At 41.3% G+C, this 17,471-nt stretch overlaps 1 protein-coding gene across 1 annotated transcript in view; it reads left to right on the top strand.

Annotated features, from left to right (window-relative positions):
- Positions 1-9,267: 9,267 nt before the first annotated feature.
- grin3a (glutamate receptor, ionotropic, N-methyl-D-aspartate 3A) overlaps positions 9,268-17,471 on the top strand; it is a 58,595-nt gene continuing 50,391 nt past the window's right edge. The window contains exon 1 of the mRNA XM_030084378.1: positions 9,268-10,041. Within this exon, the coding sequence (XP_029940238.1) occupies positions 9,283-10,041 (759 nt within the window). The 5' untranslated portion in view covers positions 9,268-9,282. The remainder of the gene's footprint in view (positions 10,042-17,471) is intronic.

The following is a 17,471-nucleotide window of genomic DNA, read 5'->3' as shown; positions in this document are numbered from 1 at the left end:
TGGAGGTTGTTTGTTGAAGTTGCATATATAATTGCACACATAATTTCAGGGATATGTTTCATTCAGCACATTTTATTTTATTTTGAAATGAGGATTCTTGAGCAAAAAAAATACTCACTGCTTCTAATCCAGATTATAAATCGGATTTTTACTGAAATACCTTCATCATTCACTGCATGCAGATATATAATTATGTATTTCTGTGTCATTTTTGTTGAGCCTTCTAATACCGTAAGTCTTGCTTGACAAAATCCATTCGGCTGAGTTGGTGCGTCTGCAGCTCTATGTCTGATCAGTTCCAGCAAGACGGAAAAATAAAAACTCCGACAAACAGCAGGGGAGTTTCGTGTATTTTAAAAAAAATGATTGAGTAAGCAGAAAAAAGCTCTCTGAAGTTACGACAACAGTTTGAAGGTGAGACAGCCAACTGACGACGGGGTTAAATAATTAAAATGAGGCATTTGCACACGTCGTCTCCGCTGAACGGAGCCTTCCACACAGAGCCAGGTAACACAGACAGTTATGTCTTATTCACACTCCAAGGACGGGTCTCTGTTTAATGCCCCAGCTGAACAGGCTGCCATCAGCCCACCTCAACACTAATCACGATGAGCCCGGTTCTCCATCCCCAGCTGAAGATCAGAGTGCTAAATGTGTCAGGCAGCATTGTAAACAGAGAAATCAAGTCATTTCCCCCTTTTGGTTTGTCTACTGGGACTTTAACTCACAGGGCCATGAAGCAAAGCAGAGGACATTACTGCGGGACATTGAGGGATGGGGCGACAATGGAGTGGGACGGAATTTGTGGACTGTGCTGTAGTGTGCAGAGCCCAGTCAGTTTTTGGATAAAATGTTTCCTTTCAGTAACTTTGTAGCAGTTTATCTTCATGTGCTGTTAATCTGTCAGCAATAAACAGATATGAAGTCTACACACAAACTTTAATTGAGGGTGACACTTGTTTTGATATTAGTTCAGATCAGTCACATTTTATCTGCCACAATAGACATTAAATATATTTTAATGAACTGATATGTTGTAGGTTTATATTGACATATCTTAAAAATGAAATCAGATTTCAGTTTACCAACAACTCTGCACAACTCTAAAGCTCAACAGTTCATCACACAAGCTACCAAATTGTACTGTATATTGATTCAGGTATTGATTGCATCATTAAACATTCATGTTGAACATTAAGATTAATAGCAACCATTATATTTTGCCCTTTTGGTCAGTGCATCCGTGCACCTGATTGTTGAAACAAAGAGTACTTTGACATCTGACCTATGGCTAAACTGTTTCAAATACGGGGCTAATAGGGAGTCATATTTATGTTGTTGTTTTGTTGTTCTTCTTTTTTGGATATAATGAGAATATTGATAATATTAACCAATGTAGGGAATTTTTGTGAAGCTAAAAATGTTAAACAGTCAATCAACTGTGTTGCAGTTATGGTTTTGACAACAAGTGTTATGAATATACTTATGAGATCCCATTTATTCATTTATTTGTTGTTGTTGGTCACTGGTGGGGGTAAGAACAATTTCATGAAGCCAAACAAACCAGTAGGATCCAGTGAATCATGTGATTCATTCAAAAAGCATGTGAGCCAACACTACAGGGTAACAACAGTGTGTTTTGTCTGAAATGTGTTCTTTTTTACATATAAATTCAGTTAATCAAAATCTGTATGTCTCCCATATCAATAGTGATCAACTAGAATACACTGCAGAAAAGGAAGCATCTGTTCGTATTGTGGAGCCAATCTGACATGGAGGATGATACTATTTCAATGAAGCATCACTTAATAAAAGTTTTAGTGTTGTCATCATGCTGAGCAAACGGAAGTGATGAATGTGGACAAATAATTGTATTTCTCGTGAGAATATGATACTGTAGAATACTTAAATTCTTGAACAACCACTGTAAACCAACCTCTGTGGCCTGTACGGTTGCCTTTGTTGCAGTGTAGCCAACATGAATGAATAATAACAGGTTAAAAAGCAGCTTCTGAATTCTGCTTTAAATATGAACGCTGTGACCTGTAAATCAATGAGCCTGACTTTTCTGTGTTTCTTTTGTTTTCTTGAGTTCATGTTTCATCTGCGCTGCAGAAGGGAGCACTGAACCATGGAGGAATTCGGCTGGCAGGTGTAAGGGTCAGCAGAGTCCGCCGTGGTGCGAGCGAACTATCGGAGGATCGGACAGGCAGATGGGTGGAGGAGCAGAGCGAGAGACAGGCAGATGGCTGACAGAGGGAGCAGACAGACAGGGAGAGAGATGAGAGGAGCCGTCAGCGGGAGAGCAGACAGGTGAGGGAAATGGTCAGAAAATCAGACAACCGAAGCAGACGAGGGAGCGTGGATGAATATTCAACCAGACGGGGGTCAAGTAGATATTCAGAGAGGGACAAAAGAGAGGGCAGGCGTACAGGAGTACCGGGCAGGAAGGTGGACGGGCATGCAAAATCAGAGGAGCCTGAAGAGGGAAAACACAAAGAAAATGAAAAACTGACGGTAGAGAAGGAAGGATTTAGAGAGGGGGGGTAAGTTGGAGGAGCACTTTCCCAGAGGGCGTCAATATCACTGACAATCAAGCCAAATTTCAAAGAAAACACATTTTTTTAACATATTTGCTTATTAGTAGACAAATTTGTTGGACATTTCACTGCATTTTGCATCATATTTTCACGTATACTCTGCATCACAACAAAGAAAAATATTGAAGTTTAAATTTAAAGGTTCCTGTGGTCATGTTGTTATCACAGACTTCATGCCCCACACTTGTTGCAGCTCAGGCTTATTTACACTGTTAATGACGCTGAACTCAACAAAAGTCTATTTTTTTTTTGTTCCGAGTTAGACACAGCTCTGAAAAAAAAAAAAAAAAAAAAGTACACGTTCAGTGGGTTTGCTACTCATTTAAAACACTCAAACTTTGCACCCATATGCAACCACTAATCTGTGATCGGCCTGTTTCTTCATCAGAGGGAAGAGTTTTTCAAAGAGAATCTGGGATTTTTTTTAACATCTCTCTTTACCCGTTTGATTTTTTTCTCAAGAAAAACTAATGATAGAAAACCACTGAGTGGAGAGTATAATAAACACACATTTCTGATGAATAGGGTAGAATGGAAATTCATGTTTACTTATGTAAACTAATTGTAACGGGAACAAAAATTATACTGTTAGACACAGACATTAATTTTCAAATTGAATGCTCATAAAACCCACACACACTAAGTCTTCTTGGATCCCAAAGGCTGTCATTACTTTATCTGAAGTTGAAATTTCCCAGGTGACATGAGTAAGTGTTTACCACTTTGCTTGAAAAAAGACAGAGCTATGTCTTGTGTATCTGTCGCTCCTACAGGCTGGTATAAACATCCTCATTTCCACCAAATGGATCTGCAGTGACTTCACTGTGTTTACTGTCTGTGCGATTATGTAAAGTAATGATCCAGTTATACATATTTGTTGTTGTTTCACACATTTGATTACTGGTAATATGCTGTATCAATCTGAAACAATGCTAATGCAACCGGGAAAAAGTCAATAAAGTTACAACATGATGATGCAAAAGGTCTGTCTGTCAATTTGTCTTCAAAACTGACTGCAGTAAAGTGGTTTTGTTTTGCTATAACACTACCAGGTGTTTTATCATCAGATTTTCCCTATATATTTAATATTTGCAGGGTCAGGAAATAGAAGAATGTCCTGGACTCAGCACTGACAGATATATCTTCACTTCTCTCATTACTCATCAAATGTGAAAAAAAAAAAAAAAATCAATTCCAGTGACTCACTGGTGAAGAAACCAGGCCATATGAGTGTGCTGAAAATTTTAAAAGTGGGAATTTCCTCCACTGAGCCGAGTTCAAGTGGCAGAGGTAATCTCCAGCATTTGTGTGATTGAACTGTCTTTTCATCAGGAGCTGGAATTAGAATTAACGCTCCGACTCTGAAGCCTTTCTGAAAGCCCCACACAGCATATGGCAGCCTGATACCCTCCTTCAGCACGCCGTGCAGAGCGCCACGGCGGTGATGCCTTTTAAACACACTCTTAATTCTCACCTTGAATGCATCTCTCGGTGCAATTTAGGGTCCTTCTACCTCCTCTGTTAGTTTTCCCACCAGCTTTGATAAAACGTCTTTTTATTTCATTTCTAATAGTGAAGAAAAGCTGCAGCTGATCCGTCTTGCACTGCCTTCATATTCCTTTGTTATTTACCTGTTTTTGTCTCTCTCCTGTGGTCCTTCCAGCATGCACCGCTCCACTCCTCTATCAATCCCCTCTTATCCATCTCTCCCACCTACCGCTGCCTCTCTCATCATAACCTCTGCTTCTTTCTCCTCCCGTCCCCCACAGTCACCACCTCATGCTCTCCTCCTGTCAAAATCCCTCTTATCACTTTTCACCTCCCCCCCTCCCTCTCTCCTCCTCTCCCCTCTCTCTTCCCTCCACTCCAAGCCTTTGAGGTCGGTCCATTTGGGATCAATGTGGGTCATTGATCTTCCAATATCCCGGAAGGCGCGCCGCTCATTTCAAGCCTGACCATTAGCCGGTCATTAATCTAAATCAGACTATTAACCAATCATTAATCCAGGTCGCTGTTTAAACCGGCTTCGGTGGAGACCCCCGACCTCTGGGTTACCACAGGAACAAGACGTACATCAGTTACACTTTCACACCTTCAGTCGCAAGTAATTTCATTATGTGGCGTCTTTGGGGAGAATGAACGACTCAGTGAGGAACTGGTAGCTGTCTGATTTCATCTGGGGAAAAAAAGAGAATTTTCAAAGTGTCTGTGTGTGTGACAGGGTGAAATTCTATATTAAAAACTTTGAACCATATTGCATTAGAGGTAACTTGCTTTTGAAATGCACAAGATCGCGCAGTGTGACACTGGTTGTCTCAAAGTGAACACGTGCACGGTGTCACACTATGATTAGCTCGTTTATCTTTGCAAACACTGACTGACAGGAGCCGTGAATGAATGATTATCATCTGGGTGCAGTATGGGGAAAGGATTAACTCCCTTTGAGAAACACGCTGTCCTTACGCAAAGACCTGCAACCATACATGTAAAAACTATGATTGTTCAATATGGCTGACTCGATCGTTTTGATTGAAAAGTAATATAATCCCGTTACTTTTAAAGTTTAGTTATTTGTTGGAAGAAATAGTACTTTTCTATTCCAAGCATTTCTCTTTTTTAACATGATTTTTCTAAGAAAAAACGTAAATTAAGCCAAATCATTTACCCTACCCTACCACCCCCCCCCTTTTTCTTTTTAACAAGGCCCACTCAGAAGATCATACTTTCTTTGTGTTCAGCTAAATATTGGCTTATGTCTTTTCTTTTATTGTAGATAGTAAAACAAAAACCTCGAGCCCGTTGCCAGCTGATGATTCTTTCCCTGGTACATTTTTACATGTTGCAAAATCTCCAGTTTGAATCTCTTTGAGTACTCAGTATTTATTCTCCTTTTTCTGCTATTCATAATCCTTTTGTTTGAATGTTTTCATAATCTCCATCGCTTAAGATTCTTTAATTGACAAAGATTCTTATCCACCTTGTTTGAATGTATTTCCTTACGGTAAAACATTGAATTACCTTGTGTCTGAATTGTGCAGTACCAGTACATTTATTTGTCCTCACTTTGCCTTGAGTGCATGAATACACAACCAAAGCTAACCCCTCAACGAGGATGAGGTACGTCAAAACATTTGAAAACATGACCATATATAATCATGTGTTTTATATATGGCTACATATGTAAAATACTGTATATATTCATATAACCATAAACAAAAGTGTGTGAATGACACCAGACTCACAGGGTTAATGTGTAACAACTGGTATGCACACCGTATTTAATTTTGATATCAGAAAGAGTTCATGTTGACTGGAGTCAGTTTAAGCCAAATAGATTGTGCTGCCAAATTTATCAGAATTTGAAATGTGAGCAGTTGTGTGAAACATTTTTGTCATTTTTGTGGGGTGAAAATGTGCCAGTGATGTTGGCAAAAACACTCGCCGAGGGTAAACTGAGAGTAAAAGTGATCCATGCAACAGTTTTGATACACGCACACACACACACACACACATGCACACACACACGAACAGAGAAGACATTATGATTCCAAACACAAACGAGTCTATTTTTAAAATCTGAAATGCAAACACGGTCCGTTACTTCTTTTGAAAGTAAGTTATTTTACTTGCAGAACTATTAAATTGTGATTGTTTTGAGCCGTTCAGATAGCAACACCATTTATCACGCCAAACCCCATCAAGGCTTTGTCACTGGCGAGAGGAGCTAAAAGCCTTCAACACACAAAATGCTGGAGACTCTTTCAGCAATCTGGCATCAGGAATGGAGCAGTGTTATTCAGATAAGATGAAGACGTCTGAGCGCAATTATGAATTTGTTTTTGCTGGAATAAATGCTCGTCCGAATGTCCCTGTTCCAATAATACTGCTAAATTGAAGGCATTGATAAATTAGAGATACGCCGATGATGGTCGGTTTGGTGTCGTTTTTCTATCAGGCTGTAATGACACGATTCACATCAAGGAGGCTTTTTGTTTTTATTAAACCTTTTTTCCTATCATGTTGCTGTAAGTTGTGTTTTTGCTCATTGAACCACATTAGCGAAAACTATTGTTTCTTGCACGAGTAAACACCAACCACAGACAATAAAACAGCATAAAAAGGAATCAATGTCCCCCTGGTCTTTTTCATTGACGGTATTTTCTCGATGAGAAAAATATGTTTGGACTCCTAAAAGCTGAAGCTCATTTGATAGACTGGTCTTCTCTCAACTGAACATTTTTCTGGTTTAAATCCCCATCTCAACCCCTCCGCATGGTGAAGCGTCCTTGAGCAAGGCACTGAACCCCTAATAGCTCTTAATGGGTGGATAGAGTGCCTTACTGTCTCATTCATTGGATGAAGAATTTCACTCTTGCATAAAACAAATGTCAAATAGCAAGGTTTTTTTTTTCAGAATCTTTACAAGTTGATTAAAAAAAAGTACAATTTCCACCTTCTGTCATTTTGATAATTCCTTGTGCACAATGCAGTGAAATATCCACAAACCATGTCCTTCATTCCTGGCTCATATTTTCTCTTTGAATTTTTCTGCACACAAAATTTCCACAAATGAATAGATTCTGTGCTTTATCCGTTTAGAGATCGAAGATTTTTTTCTGCCATTTTCAGACAAATGTTGGCAAAAGCCTGTCGCCTCTCAAGACAAAAAATGTCCGCTGCATGAATATTTTTTTCTACAAATTCATCCTCAGAGTGTGGCTTTGATACTGATGGTGGAGTGAATAAAAAGGGACTAAGGAGAGACTGAAATTCAATAGCTTCTGTCTTTGGTACAAGAAGTTCACTATAGCATTCATTACTGTAGTTGACTAATTTGAATTACTAAAACAGTGCAAGAAACTATGAATGAGTCAGAAACAATGATTACTTTCAGTGAATTTTTCAACTTTTTTTCTTGCTTTTACACTTTTCAAGGTCATAGTTTGCACTTTCACCATCTGGCAGGCTGATCTGACCCCTGGCAGTACGATAGAACCATGATGTGAGTAATCAGAGCGACATTTAGTAGGGAGAATACACCTTCCACCTGGTCTGTATCCATCCATACATCCATCTTCAATCAATATGAGCGATATATGAGCGATGGCAGGATACACCATGAACATGTTGCCAGTCCATCACAGGGCAAACAGAGTGAGACAGACAACCACACACACTCACATTCATTTGGAGTGACCTTTTTGGACCCTCAACCCCCTTATTTAAAAGCAGATCAATCATGGTATGGCTCCTGTACATGCTTTAGAAAAAGTATTCCAGGTGAAATGCTACAGCTGACACCTCTATGAGGCATGAAACAATTTTACTCATTGGTGGGAGACTAATTATCACACAGGGTCACATGAAATATTAACACTATTGAAGAAACTTACATTGATTGGAGTTTTGCTCAAGCACTTTTTGGACGGGGTTTTTATGTGTTACTGTTGCTCTGAGTTTCATCTCGAAGTTCCAGTCTTTCTTTGAAAGTCATGATTAAATTTTTCAAAAATTTAAGTTCAGTCAGAAGTAAATATGAACTATATTTCTCAATCATCTTTTTTCCACGGTGAAAAACCAATTTATTGAGGTAGGTTCTGCCAGCCATTGTAATTAATATGAAAAAAAAAACGGAACAATATTATAAGTAATAAATCTAATAATAACAGAGTGGCGTGTAGGAAAAAATGTTGATGGGTGCGAGTTGGAGGGAAAACACTCCCCCTCTATATTTCCACATATGCGTTCAGAGAACCCGCTGACTGACTGTGCTTTAAATTCGGATGTCTCGCTCCTGATGGCGCCGTTGAAAAGACAGTCTGACAGTGTGGAACGGGGTAAACTTGAGAGGGAGGTGAGGACGGGGTTAAATCTCCTTGGAACGTGCGCGGACACCGTGCGCTCTCGTGCCGGGGGTCTCTCCACTACAAGTGTCAGTACAGAGGTTGACTCGAGCCAAGCAGCGCGTGCGCTTTGGGAAGCTTTGACTGGGGTGTTTTAACAAGGGGGAAACATTTTTTCTTCCCCCCCAAAAAAATATATATCCATTTTTCCAGCACCGGGAACAAGTAGCCTTAAGTGTTTTCTTGGTTCGCGCGCTATGGATGATAATGGGGTGATTTTGTTTTCCTCGAAGCCTTAAAAGCCATCAGATTATTATTTTTTTTCCTTCCAGAGGTGGATTGCACTGTTTTGGAATGTGTTTGATGCGCATTCAGCGTTTTTCCCGACATTTCCTTCCTCTGGGTTTGCCAATGCCTTCACTCTGCTTGGTTTTCCTTCTGCCACTGGAATATGTGGATGTTTTTCACTCATTTGATTCCACGGTTTATTTTAGTAATCCCGAGGTTTGAATGATGAAAATCTTTTGAGATGAAAAGCAGCACTTTTGGGGATCATTTTTTGCTCGTGCGCGGCTCGTGCCTGATCTTGCGCCTCAGCAGCCTGTTGTCCGCGTCCGAGGAGAAACGCACAACTTTACCGCGAGCTGGATACGGATCCGGGGCTGGAGCAGGGGCAGGAGGACCGGGAGCGGTGCCGGGAGCGGGACCGGGAGCGGGGGCTGCAGCCGGTCTGAGCGGCACACCAGGGCCACAGGCTAGGGGCCAGAGAGGGGACCGACGGAGCGGCCCCCGCGTTTGGCGCGGTTGGACGGGGCATCCGGCGCAGTTCTGGAGCGGGGATGGTGAGGTCGGTGGGGATGATGGTGATAGCGGATGTCACGGCAGCCCGACCAGGTACCGGTGCCTCGCCGCCGATATGCTTACTGCTGTGCGCCCTGGTGTTTCTGGCGCCGTGCGCCTCCTCACACCCGCAGCCGTGCCAGGTGCTGAAACGGATCGGCCACACGGTTCGGGTAGGGGCTTTGCACGTACAGCCTCGCCTGATCCCCCCCACTGCTGGCAGCGGTTCTAAGGACTGGGACGCGGAGGGGGCTCTGGCAGGAGAGCAGCAGCCGGAGTTGGAAAAGCAGGTTAAAACAAGTGCCGGTGCGCCAGGATACGGCAGCCTGAGGACTCGGGTCTCCGCTAACAGTCAGCGGGGCGCAAACAGGAGCAGGAGCCAGGCGCGGCAGCGGGAGGACAACACTTCCAGGGAGAACCGCGTGTTCGCGCCCCGGGACTCGGTCCTGCTCGCCGCCGAGGCTCTGAACCGGGCCGGATTGCTCCCTTACAATTTGACCCTGGAGATGGTCATGGCAGTCGGGTCCGCGCTCGGGGAGCTGCCCGCCTTTTCCTTCTCCTCCACGGGCATCCCCGAAAACGAGGACCCGCTGTCATTCGTGGAGAGCGTGTGTCACACGGTGGTCGTGCAGGGGGTTTCCGCCATGATCGCCTTCCCACGCAACCGGGACGAGTTTGTCAAGTTGGAATTCGTCTCGTTTGCGCTTCAGGTGCCGGTTGTCAGTGTTGTGCAGAGGGAGTTCTCACGTAAGAGTAAGGTAAATATGAAATGTAAAAAGAAAAAAAGTTATTTCTCTGCCACATGTGGACTTTTGTTAACTGTTGATCGCTTTTCTGAACTCAGTTTGTGCAGGTGGGACAGATGCTGTGGTCAACATCGACATCGATCCTTTCACTGAGCGCAGCTCCATTCTTAACGATTTCAAGGAATCGATTAATTTACGGAGCCAATATTTTAGATGGGGTGGGGGTGGGGGTGGGGGGGGGGGTAGCTGAATGTCAAACCCATTTCCTCAGCAGAGGGTGTGAATTTGTTTTTGATATAGGGTGAAATCCTTTGGACAAAGTTCTGCATTGATTCAATCACTTCTGCTTTAAATTGCCGAAATTAAGCTTAAGTTCCAGCACAATTGGGGTATTTATTGTCACAAAGCAAACCAAAGACGTAGGGAACCTGAAAAAAAACTTAAATTGCTTCCAAACAGGGCTAAAAAAAAAAAGAAAGAAAAGAAGGAACCACGGGGAGAGCAGGGGGGAGGCTGCCTCTGTCCATGGTGCTGAATTATAGTGAACACAGGGAGTCTGCGCAGAGACAGGAATGCAAGATTTTTTCCTATTGCAGCAAGGTTAAATATTTGATTGACGACTTAGTACACCCAGCAGCACATGGCCCGAGGTGTATCTGCATGAACAAATTATTTGTGGTTCTTCAGCATAGCACTGTGTGTGAATAAGGCAGAGGTTCGACACTATGGAGAGGAATAGGGTCATCAAGGGTCATCAGAAGGGTTCATTCTTTGTATATCAAGTGTTTAAGGACATATGGGTCACATTACTGATAGAATATGAGGTGGTGGAGCTATTACAGCCTTATATCCTCAGCTGAAGGTGGTAAAAATTTAAGGTAAGTGAGAAAGAAGGCTCTACCTTTATCTATTCTGTCCATTGTGGCTTTCAAGTGTTTGACACAGTTCAAATTGAAACTTGAGACGTAAAAATCTACAGTCAGTTTTTAGAGGTTACAAATACAACTCAAAAAGATTTTTGAAAAATAAGATTGTTCTTCAACAACAAAGGACATTGAGTGTTTGGTTTACACAGACTTAAAGGTCTGCGAAGAGATTCTCAATATAATACTGAACACTCTAATGCAACGGCAAAGACAGAAAGGCCTTGACAGTGAAAGACACTTAACAAAAATAGGTGAACTACTAAATTTTGTACAATAATGGGCACAAATGTGACATTATGGGCACACAGAACCATACAGAAACTGATCTACAAACAGGGTGCAGTTAGATTACATCTGCCAGACACTGGAAATATGAAATGCAACCTGTTTAGCTTGATTTGCCCAAATCATGCAAATTACTGTGATGAGTTAAAACTAATAGATTATTGTGTAATGTGCATGTGATTTCTTACCCCTCCAGCAGAGATAATGAAAGGTCTTTTGTATTTTTTTTTTGTTTAACTCCCATCAATTCACTGTCTCAACAATCACGTTTTCTAATAATCAGACAGAATCAAAGAAGAACAGAAGAGAAGGGTTTGATAGAGAGTTTTGCACACTTCATGTCCTTAATTTATCAAGAATGATTATTTGACTTGGTGCAGCTTTGCACAAGTCATTTAGAAAGGTAAAACCTGATTTTCAGCTCAATACAGCACAGACAAAACCAATGCTGAAAAGACAAGTACCTCACTGTCAGTATTTACATCACATAAATCTTTGTTCCTGATTAAGTTGACTTAAATATATCCAATCAGATGTTATCCTGAGGACCGCGGAATCAAATCAAACCTTGACTTCCTACAAACACAAGTACACTTCACATTCATATCCATTCCTTTGCAATAAAGCCAACATATAGTTCAAAGTTCACCCCTATCGGACTGACTCAAATGTCGACAAACATCTACACTTAATCTAATGTGTGACTTACGGTTTGGTCCTATATCGGTAACTCGATAAAAGCAGCACTGTGTGTTGTAAACATTTCAATCATTTGATTCCCTTCTGCTCGCCTGGGATCAATATCTGCCTGATGAGAAAATTCTTTATGTACTAATGACATGGTGAGGATTGAATTTGTCTGTCAATGTGGCATTAAGCTTTGAAACCTTCGTAATTGGAATAAACGAGATGAATCCACACACCTCAGCTTGGAGCGTTAGGTTGATGTGCGAGGCAGCGCCATAAGGTATCCGTTAAACAAAGAAATAATAAATAGGTCTGTGATGTGCTCCCTCAAATAGATCTAATGAAGTGTACTGTATGTTCTGATGCTCATTAGGAGACTTTATGGAGGTTGCATGTGATCACCACTCCCAGTTTCTTCAGTCAAACGTCTACTGCTCTGACTCACAATGTGTCTGCAATGTACAGGAATTAATCCGTTCAGGCAGAAAGGCTGTAACCTGGATCACATGTTTCATTCTGCCAGTTCCAGAAATGAATCCTCACTGAAAGAATGAACCATAGGAGAAACAAAGGTTTGAGGGTTGTCTCTGCCACAGTGCGATTGAAACATTTCCTCCCTTCATGGCAAGAATACACACTAAGCAATGAAACATGTGAAAGGTTAGATTTTCCCAACATGCAGCTTTTTAATGACAACAAACAAACTGTTTCTTAACCTGAGACTAGTTGAATGTTTCATTTACAGCTCTCTATTTTTTAATTTAATGCTGCATTATGTAATTGCAGAACCGATGGAAAGCGTCTGGATGCAGAATAAATTGACGACAGTGCCTTCCATACTGCATCAACAACCATTCACAAATAATATAAGACCATAGTGGAACTGTAACGTGGGTTTTTAAGGCAGAGCAACTGCAGCTATTAGAGTCATGTTATGCAACTGAAATCAACTAATATGAGCTGGAAAATTGACTCTTGTACTAAATTAAGCGATAAAGGTTATTGGTGAAGTTTTGCTTCGGGAATTAGAGAATTAGTCTTAAGTGTAAACACTCTTAAATTCACAAGTGGGACGGTTCATAAATATTTAGTCTGCAGAGAGAACACCTGCTGAGTGCATGTGTGTGCAGGTAGAAATTGCTCTCACAACAAAATGATTTAGTGCATCTATGCACTGTAAAGCTCTATAATTGGTTGGCAATAACAACGCAGCTTGGATATCAAGGAGAATGCTGTGTTTTATGCAATGCACAAATATGTCATTGAGTGTGTCTTTCAGAACTTGCACGCACATCCTCACACAGATAGATACACACACATGCATCCAAATCCATTAGTTGGGCTGAAGGTTTCTGGGACGCTTGCCACCTGCTGGGCTATAGGAGTGTTTGTGTGTGTTTCCAGGGTAATGCCTAATTTCCTGCTCAATGCACAAGGAGGCATTTCCTCGTGAGCAGTCAGCAGGCGTTTCAAGTCAGACTCCGTCGCTTGAAGCAAAATAACAGGTATAAATAGAGCAGACAGAGCAACGGATAAAGAATGAGTGATTGATGGAAGGGTAGATGTAAGGATGTGAAAGGGTAAAGGGGCAAGAGGCGGCTGGGAAATGGCCCTCGTGTGCAGTGTTTGTGCGAGACGTTTACAGAAATGGCTTAACTCTCCTCTGACTCAATCTAGTTTCACAAGCAAATCCCAACTGAAGGCTGACAGCAATTTCTCCAAAACAGAGTTTTCAAAATGTCAGAAGTTTCTGAATGTCTTGAGAGGATCTCATTAGTCCTTATTTTTGCTAACTTTGTGTGACCTTTGGCTCATTTCATCGTTTCTCAGAGTTCGCGGTCAAGATTAGGCAAAGTGAAAATTTGTTTAATTCGGCGAATCGTCGAGAAACCTTTGATAATGTGATCTGCCCTCAGTTTGTTATGTAAGTGTCAAAATGATGAGGCTGCGTGAGAACACGGAGCTAATGGAGTGAAGGATAAAGTGACCTCAGAGTAAAGGAACTGGGCTGGGAGTTGCTGGTGATAGAAGAGCAGGGTCGAGAATTTAACATATAAAAGAGCAAGAACCGAGGGGAACTTGGAGAAAGGAAGGGCCAGCTGGTTCCTGATATGAGGACTTAGTTTTTAAGTGGAAATCTGTCCCGTGTGCTGGCTGACGACGCTCGAGCTTGTGGGAAATTAAGATAGAGCATCTTCAGTAACAGCTCGAAGCGTATATGCAAATATCTGTTGCTCCTTAATCCAATTATGTGCAAACGTATGCTCTTTGCATTAAATGTGCTGCAAATATCCTCATTATGTCAAAGGGTAGATGCATAGAACTATTTGTGACTCATGAAAATGAAGAGTGTCATCGCAGACAGACACATGGTGTAAACACCATCCAGCAGAGACTGTATTTGTGTCCTGTGATGGACTGGCTGTCTGTCCAGGTATCCTGCCTTTTTCCCCCAATACAAACTGGGACCAGCTCCAGCTTCCTACCATCCTAAGTTAGACAAAGCAGTACAGTAGATAAATGAATGTATTCACAGCTAAATGTATTTCAGGTTCATCCCATCATGTATGGATGTATTTAACAGAATGAGATTATCAATTAATGAATGTATGAGTAGTGTTGAGAGGCTGATGGGAAAGATCAATCCCTTTTTATACAGGTTCTTACGAAGGGATGATGAATCTGCAGGCTCCTGAGCTGCATAATTAGAAAGAAGGAAGACCTGAGTATGTTTCCGGTTTGGGAATTTTCTTTCAGCTTAGATTATTATTATTATTATTATTATTATTATTTAATATTAGCCCCTTTGAAAGAAAACATAGTATTTGTTGGGATTGTTAACAGCTCTTAAAGATCAGAAATGTGAACCTGGCTGTATGTTGTACATCAAGTGGAAAGTGTAATCTTTATCAATGTGTTGAATTGTAAAAGGCAAATATGGTGTTTGTTGCATTGAAACTAGTTTCTAATTACAGTTACAGTGCAGTGCAATTACTGAGACTAACAAATAGAAATATCTTTATTTTTAATCCTGTGTGCCCACATCTGTGTGATTGAAGTGCTCCTGTGACACATCAGTGAAAGCTGTCTGTGGAACAGTTTTATAACTAATTCACTCATTAGGCTGAACATCAGATAGTTGGAGGAAGGTGCTCCAAAATCGGCATTTTCGTGCTTCATTAAAGGAATTTATTGTGAACAGCTGAGATAAACTATAAAAATATAGAAAAAAACCAGACAGATCCTCTGAGCCGTAAATGTCTCTTCAGAGCTGCAGCATGTAAAATGGTCAACAAATGTGAATTAACGTAACCTCAAATAATCTGCATCTGAATGAGACAAAACGATGGTGTCGATGCTCAAAGCCAACTTTATGACCTGCTGCTGGTTTCCTGTTCCTCCCAATATCAGCAAGCTTTACAAATTTACAAACCGATAACATGCACGATAGGTCAATCCTCCAGTCAGGTGATTCTGACCATGAGCCTGACTCCACATCTGGAGATGGGTCCCCGGGCGCTCCCCACAGCTGCCCACTGCTTCTTATGGAATGGTTCAGCGAGGAAGAGTTTCGTTATACATTCACTGTATAATGACAAATAAAGTACCTTACCTTACCTAAATTCGAATAGCAACTAAAATCTTGCAGTACAGATTTGCACCACAAGATGGTGCATCGAGCAACTGAAAGAAGCAGCTAGAATAAAATGGTGACACATCAGTGGCTGAAGCTCTTGACTGCTACGGAATATTGTAGTTATGAAAGGATTAATAAAAAATGAGTAAGATATTAGTGAAACTGTAACCCAGCTTATCACTGAAATGAAGAGTTGAGTCAACAGAGGGAGAGACAGAAGCTTTTCAACTATTATGAAAACTGAAAACAAGTCGAACCATGAAACAGAAAACATAACAATTCCCTCTGGAATATAACGAAGAGGCGAAGAGGAAGTGACTCCAAATGAAGAGACTCCAGAGCGGTAGAATTACGTTTTGTTCTTCTTAAGTAAAAATTTGGACTCAAGGTTATGAGCTAAAACTGCACAATGTTATGTAACACCAGGCACTAGATGTTATTTTTAAAAAGCTCAAAGTGTTTCTCTTTGTCAGAGTACGACAGGCATTTATATTTCACTGATGATAATAATGATCATGCAGAAAGATCAGTTTGAACAGGTACACCTAACATCATTTAGACTAATGGCGCACATCTTTTCAGCACACAAAGTGATTTATTTTGCAGTGCGTGTAGAATTAAGTCAAAAAAGTGTTAATCCATTATTGGCTTTCAAACAACTTCCATCACAGCAGCAAAGGCGTCCTCATAATTGGGTCACAATAAATGCCACTGAGCAGAATTCGTCTGCACCTAAATTGCGAGCTTTAAATCGCTCACGACTCCGGAGAGATCACACATTAACAAAGACAGATTCTGATTGTTTTACAGAAAACTCTTATGTAGGAGTGATTCCCAAGAGTGATTTGTGTATTTCACGCAGTTGGTGTTTCAAACATCAAGCTGCTCCACATAGAGATGCGAGTGTGTGAGACACTTGCTGTGTTTTCTCAAAAACACAAATAGCTCAGACTCCTTTGATTCTTCACACCTTACGATGAGTTCAGGCCAAAGGGCAGAGAGCTGTGGGAATGAAGCATGAAAGCAGAAGCTCAGAAGCAATTTTTTTTTAGGATATTTGGAAGAAAATGATAATAAGAAAAAACATTTGTGTGCACAAGGATACACACAAAAACAATTTCTTGTCCACTTATAAGATCATTTGAAGATCGCACTGATCAGTAAGTATTTCCTCACATATGTTCTGCTTTACTTAGTGAATAATAAGCTGAAGAGACTTTTATCTGTTCCATCAGCCTCTGTGATCCTGGCTGCTGTTCAGTGAGGAAAACTCCTGTAATCAAGTAAAGTAAAAAGAGAAACTCAGTTTAATCAGTTTTCACACCGTCCCCCTCAATGAATCATCTAATCAAAGCGAAATCGATAACCAGGCCATTATGCGTTGATTTGATTTGTCCACCGGCTCATTTCCACCGATCCATCGGCATCTGCAGTTTTACCAGACAGCAGGCGTTGCAGGCTTTCCCTTTTGCACAACAATCCACGGCAAAAGGCTTTTTGGATGTGCAAATCACAAGGGGAGGAGAGTGACTTTTGACGGGAGAGGAGTGATGAAAGAGAGCGCGGTGACAACAGAGCTGGGATTTCCCCGACCAACCAAAAAGCGAAGTGCCTCGTGTTGGAGAGCAGGCGGCTACATTTCCGACTGATTTCTGTTCATGTTTATTTACTCGAGGAACAAAGAGGGGGTTAAAGATTTATGGAGATCACAGTGCAAGAGGGGCTGCAGTCGAGAATAAATCCTCCAATCCTCCTGCGGGGATGAGAGGAGGTGAGGGCCTGATGCCCTGTGGACGGCATTAGCATTCCCTTCCCTGACACAGGACTTCTAAATCTGAAATACAACGTGTACTTTCACTTTTGTTGGTGCGTTTTCCACAACAATTATCCGCCCATGTACGCGCATT

This window comes from Salarias fasciatus (assembly GCF_902148845.1).
Source record: "Salarias fasciatus chromosome 7 unlocalized genomic scaffold, fSalaFa1.1 super_scaffold_4, whole genome shotgun sequence".
NCBI lineage: Eukaryota > Metazoa > Chordata > Actinopteri > Blenniiformes > Blenniidae > Salarias > Salarias fasciatus.
Note: the sequence above shows the minus strand (reverse complement) of the source record. Positions and strands in the feature narration are given on the sequence as shown.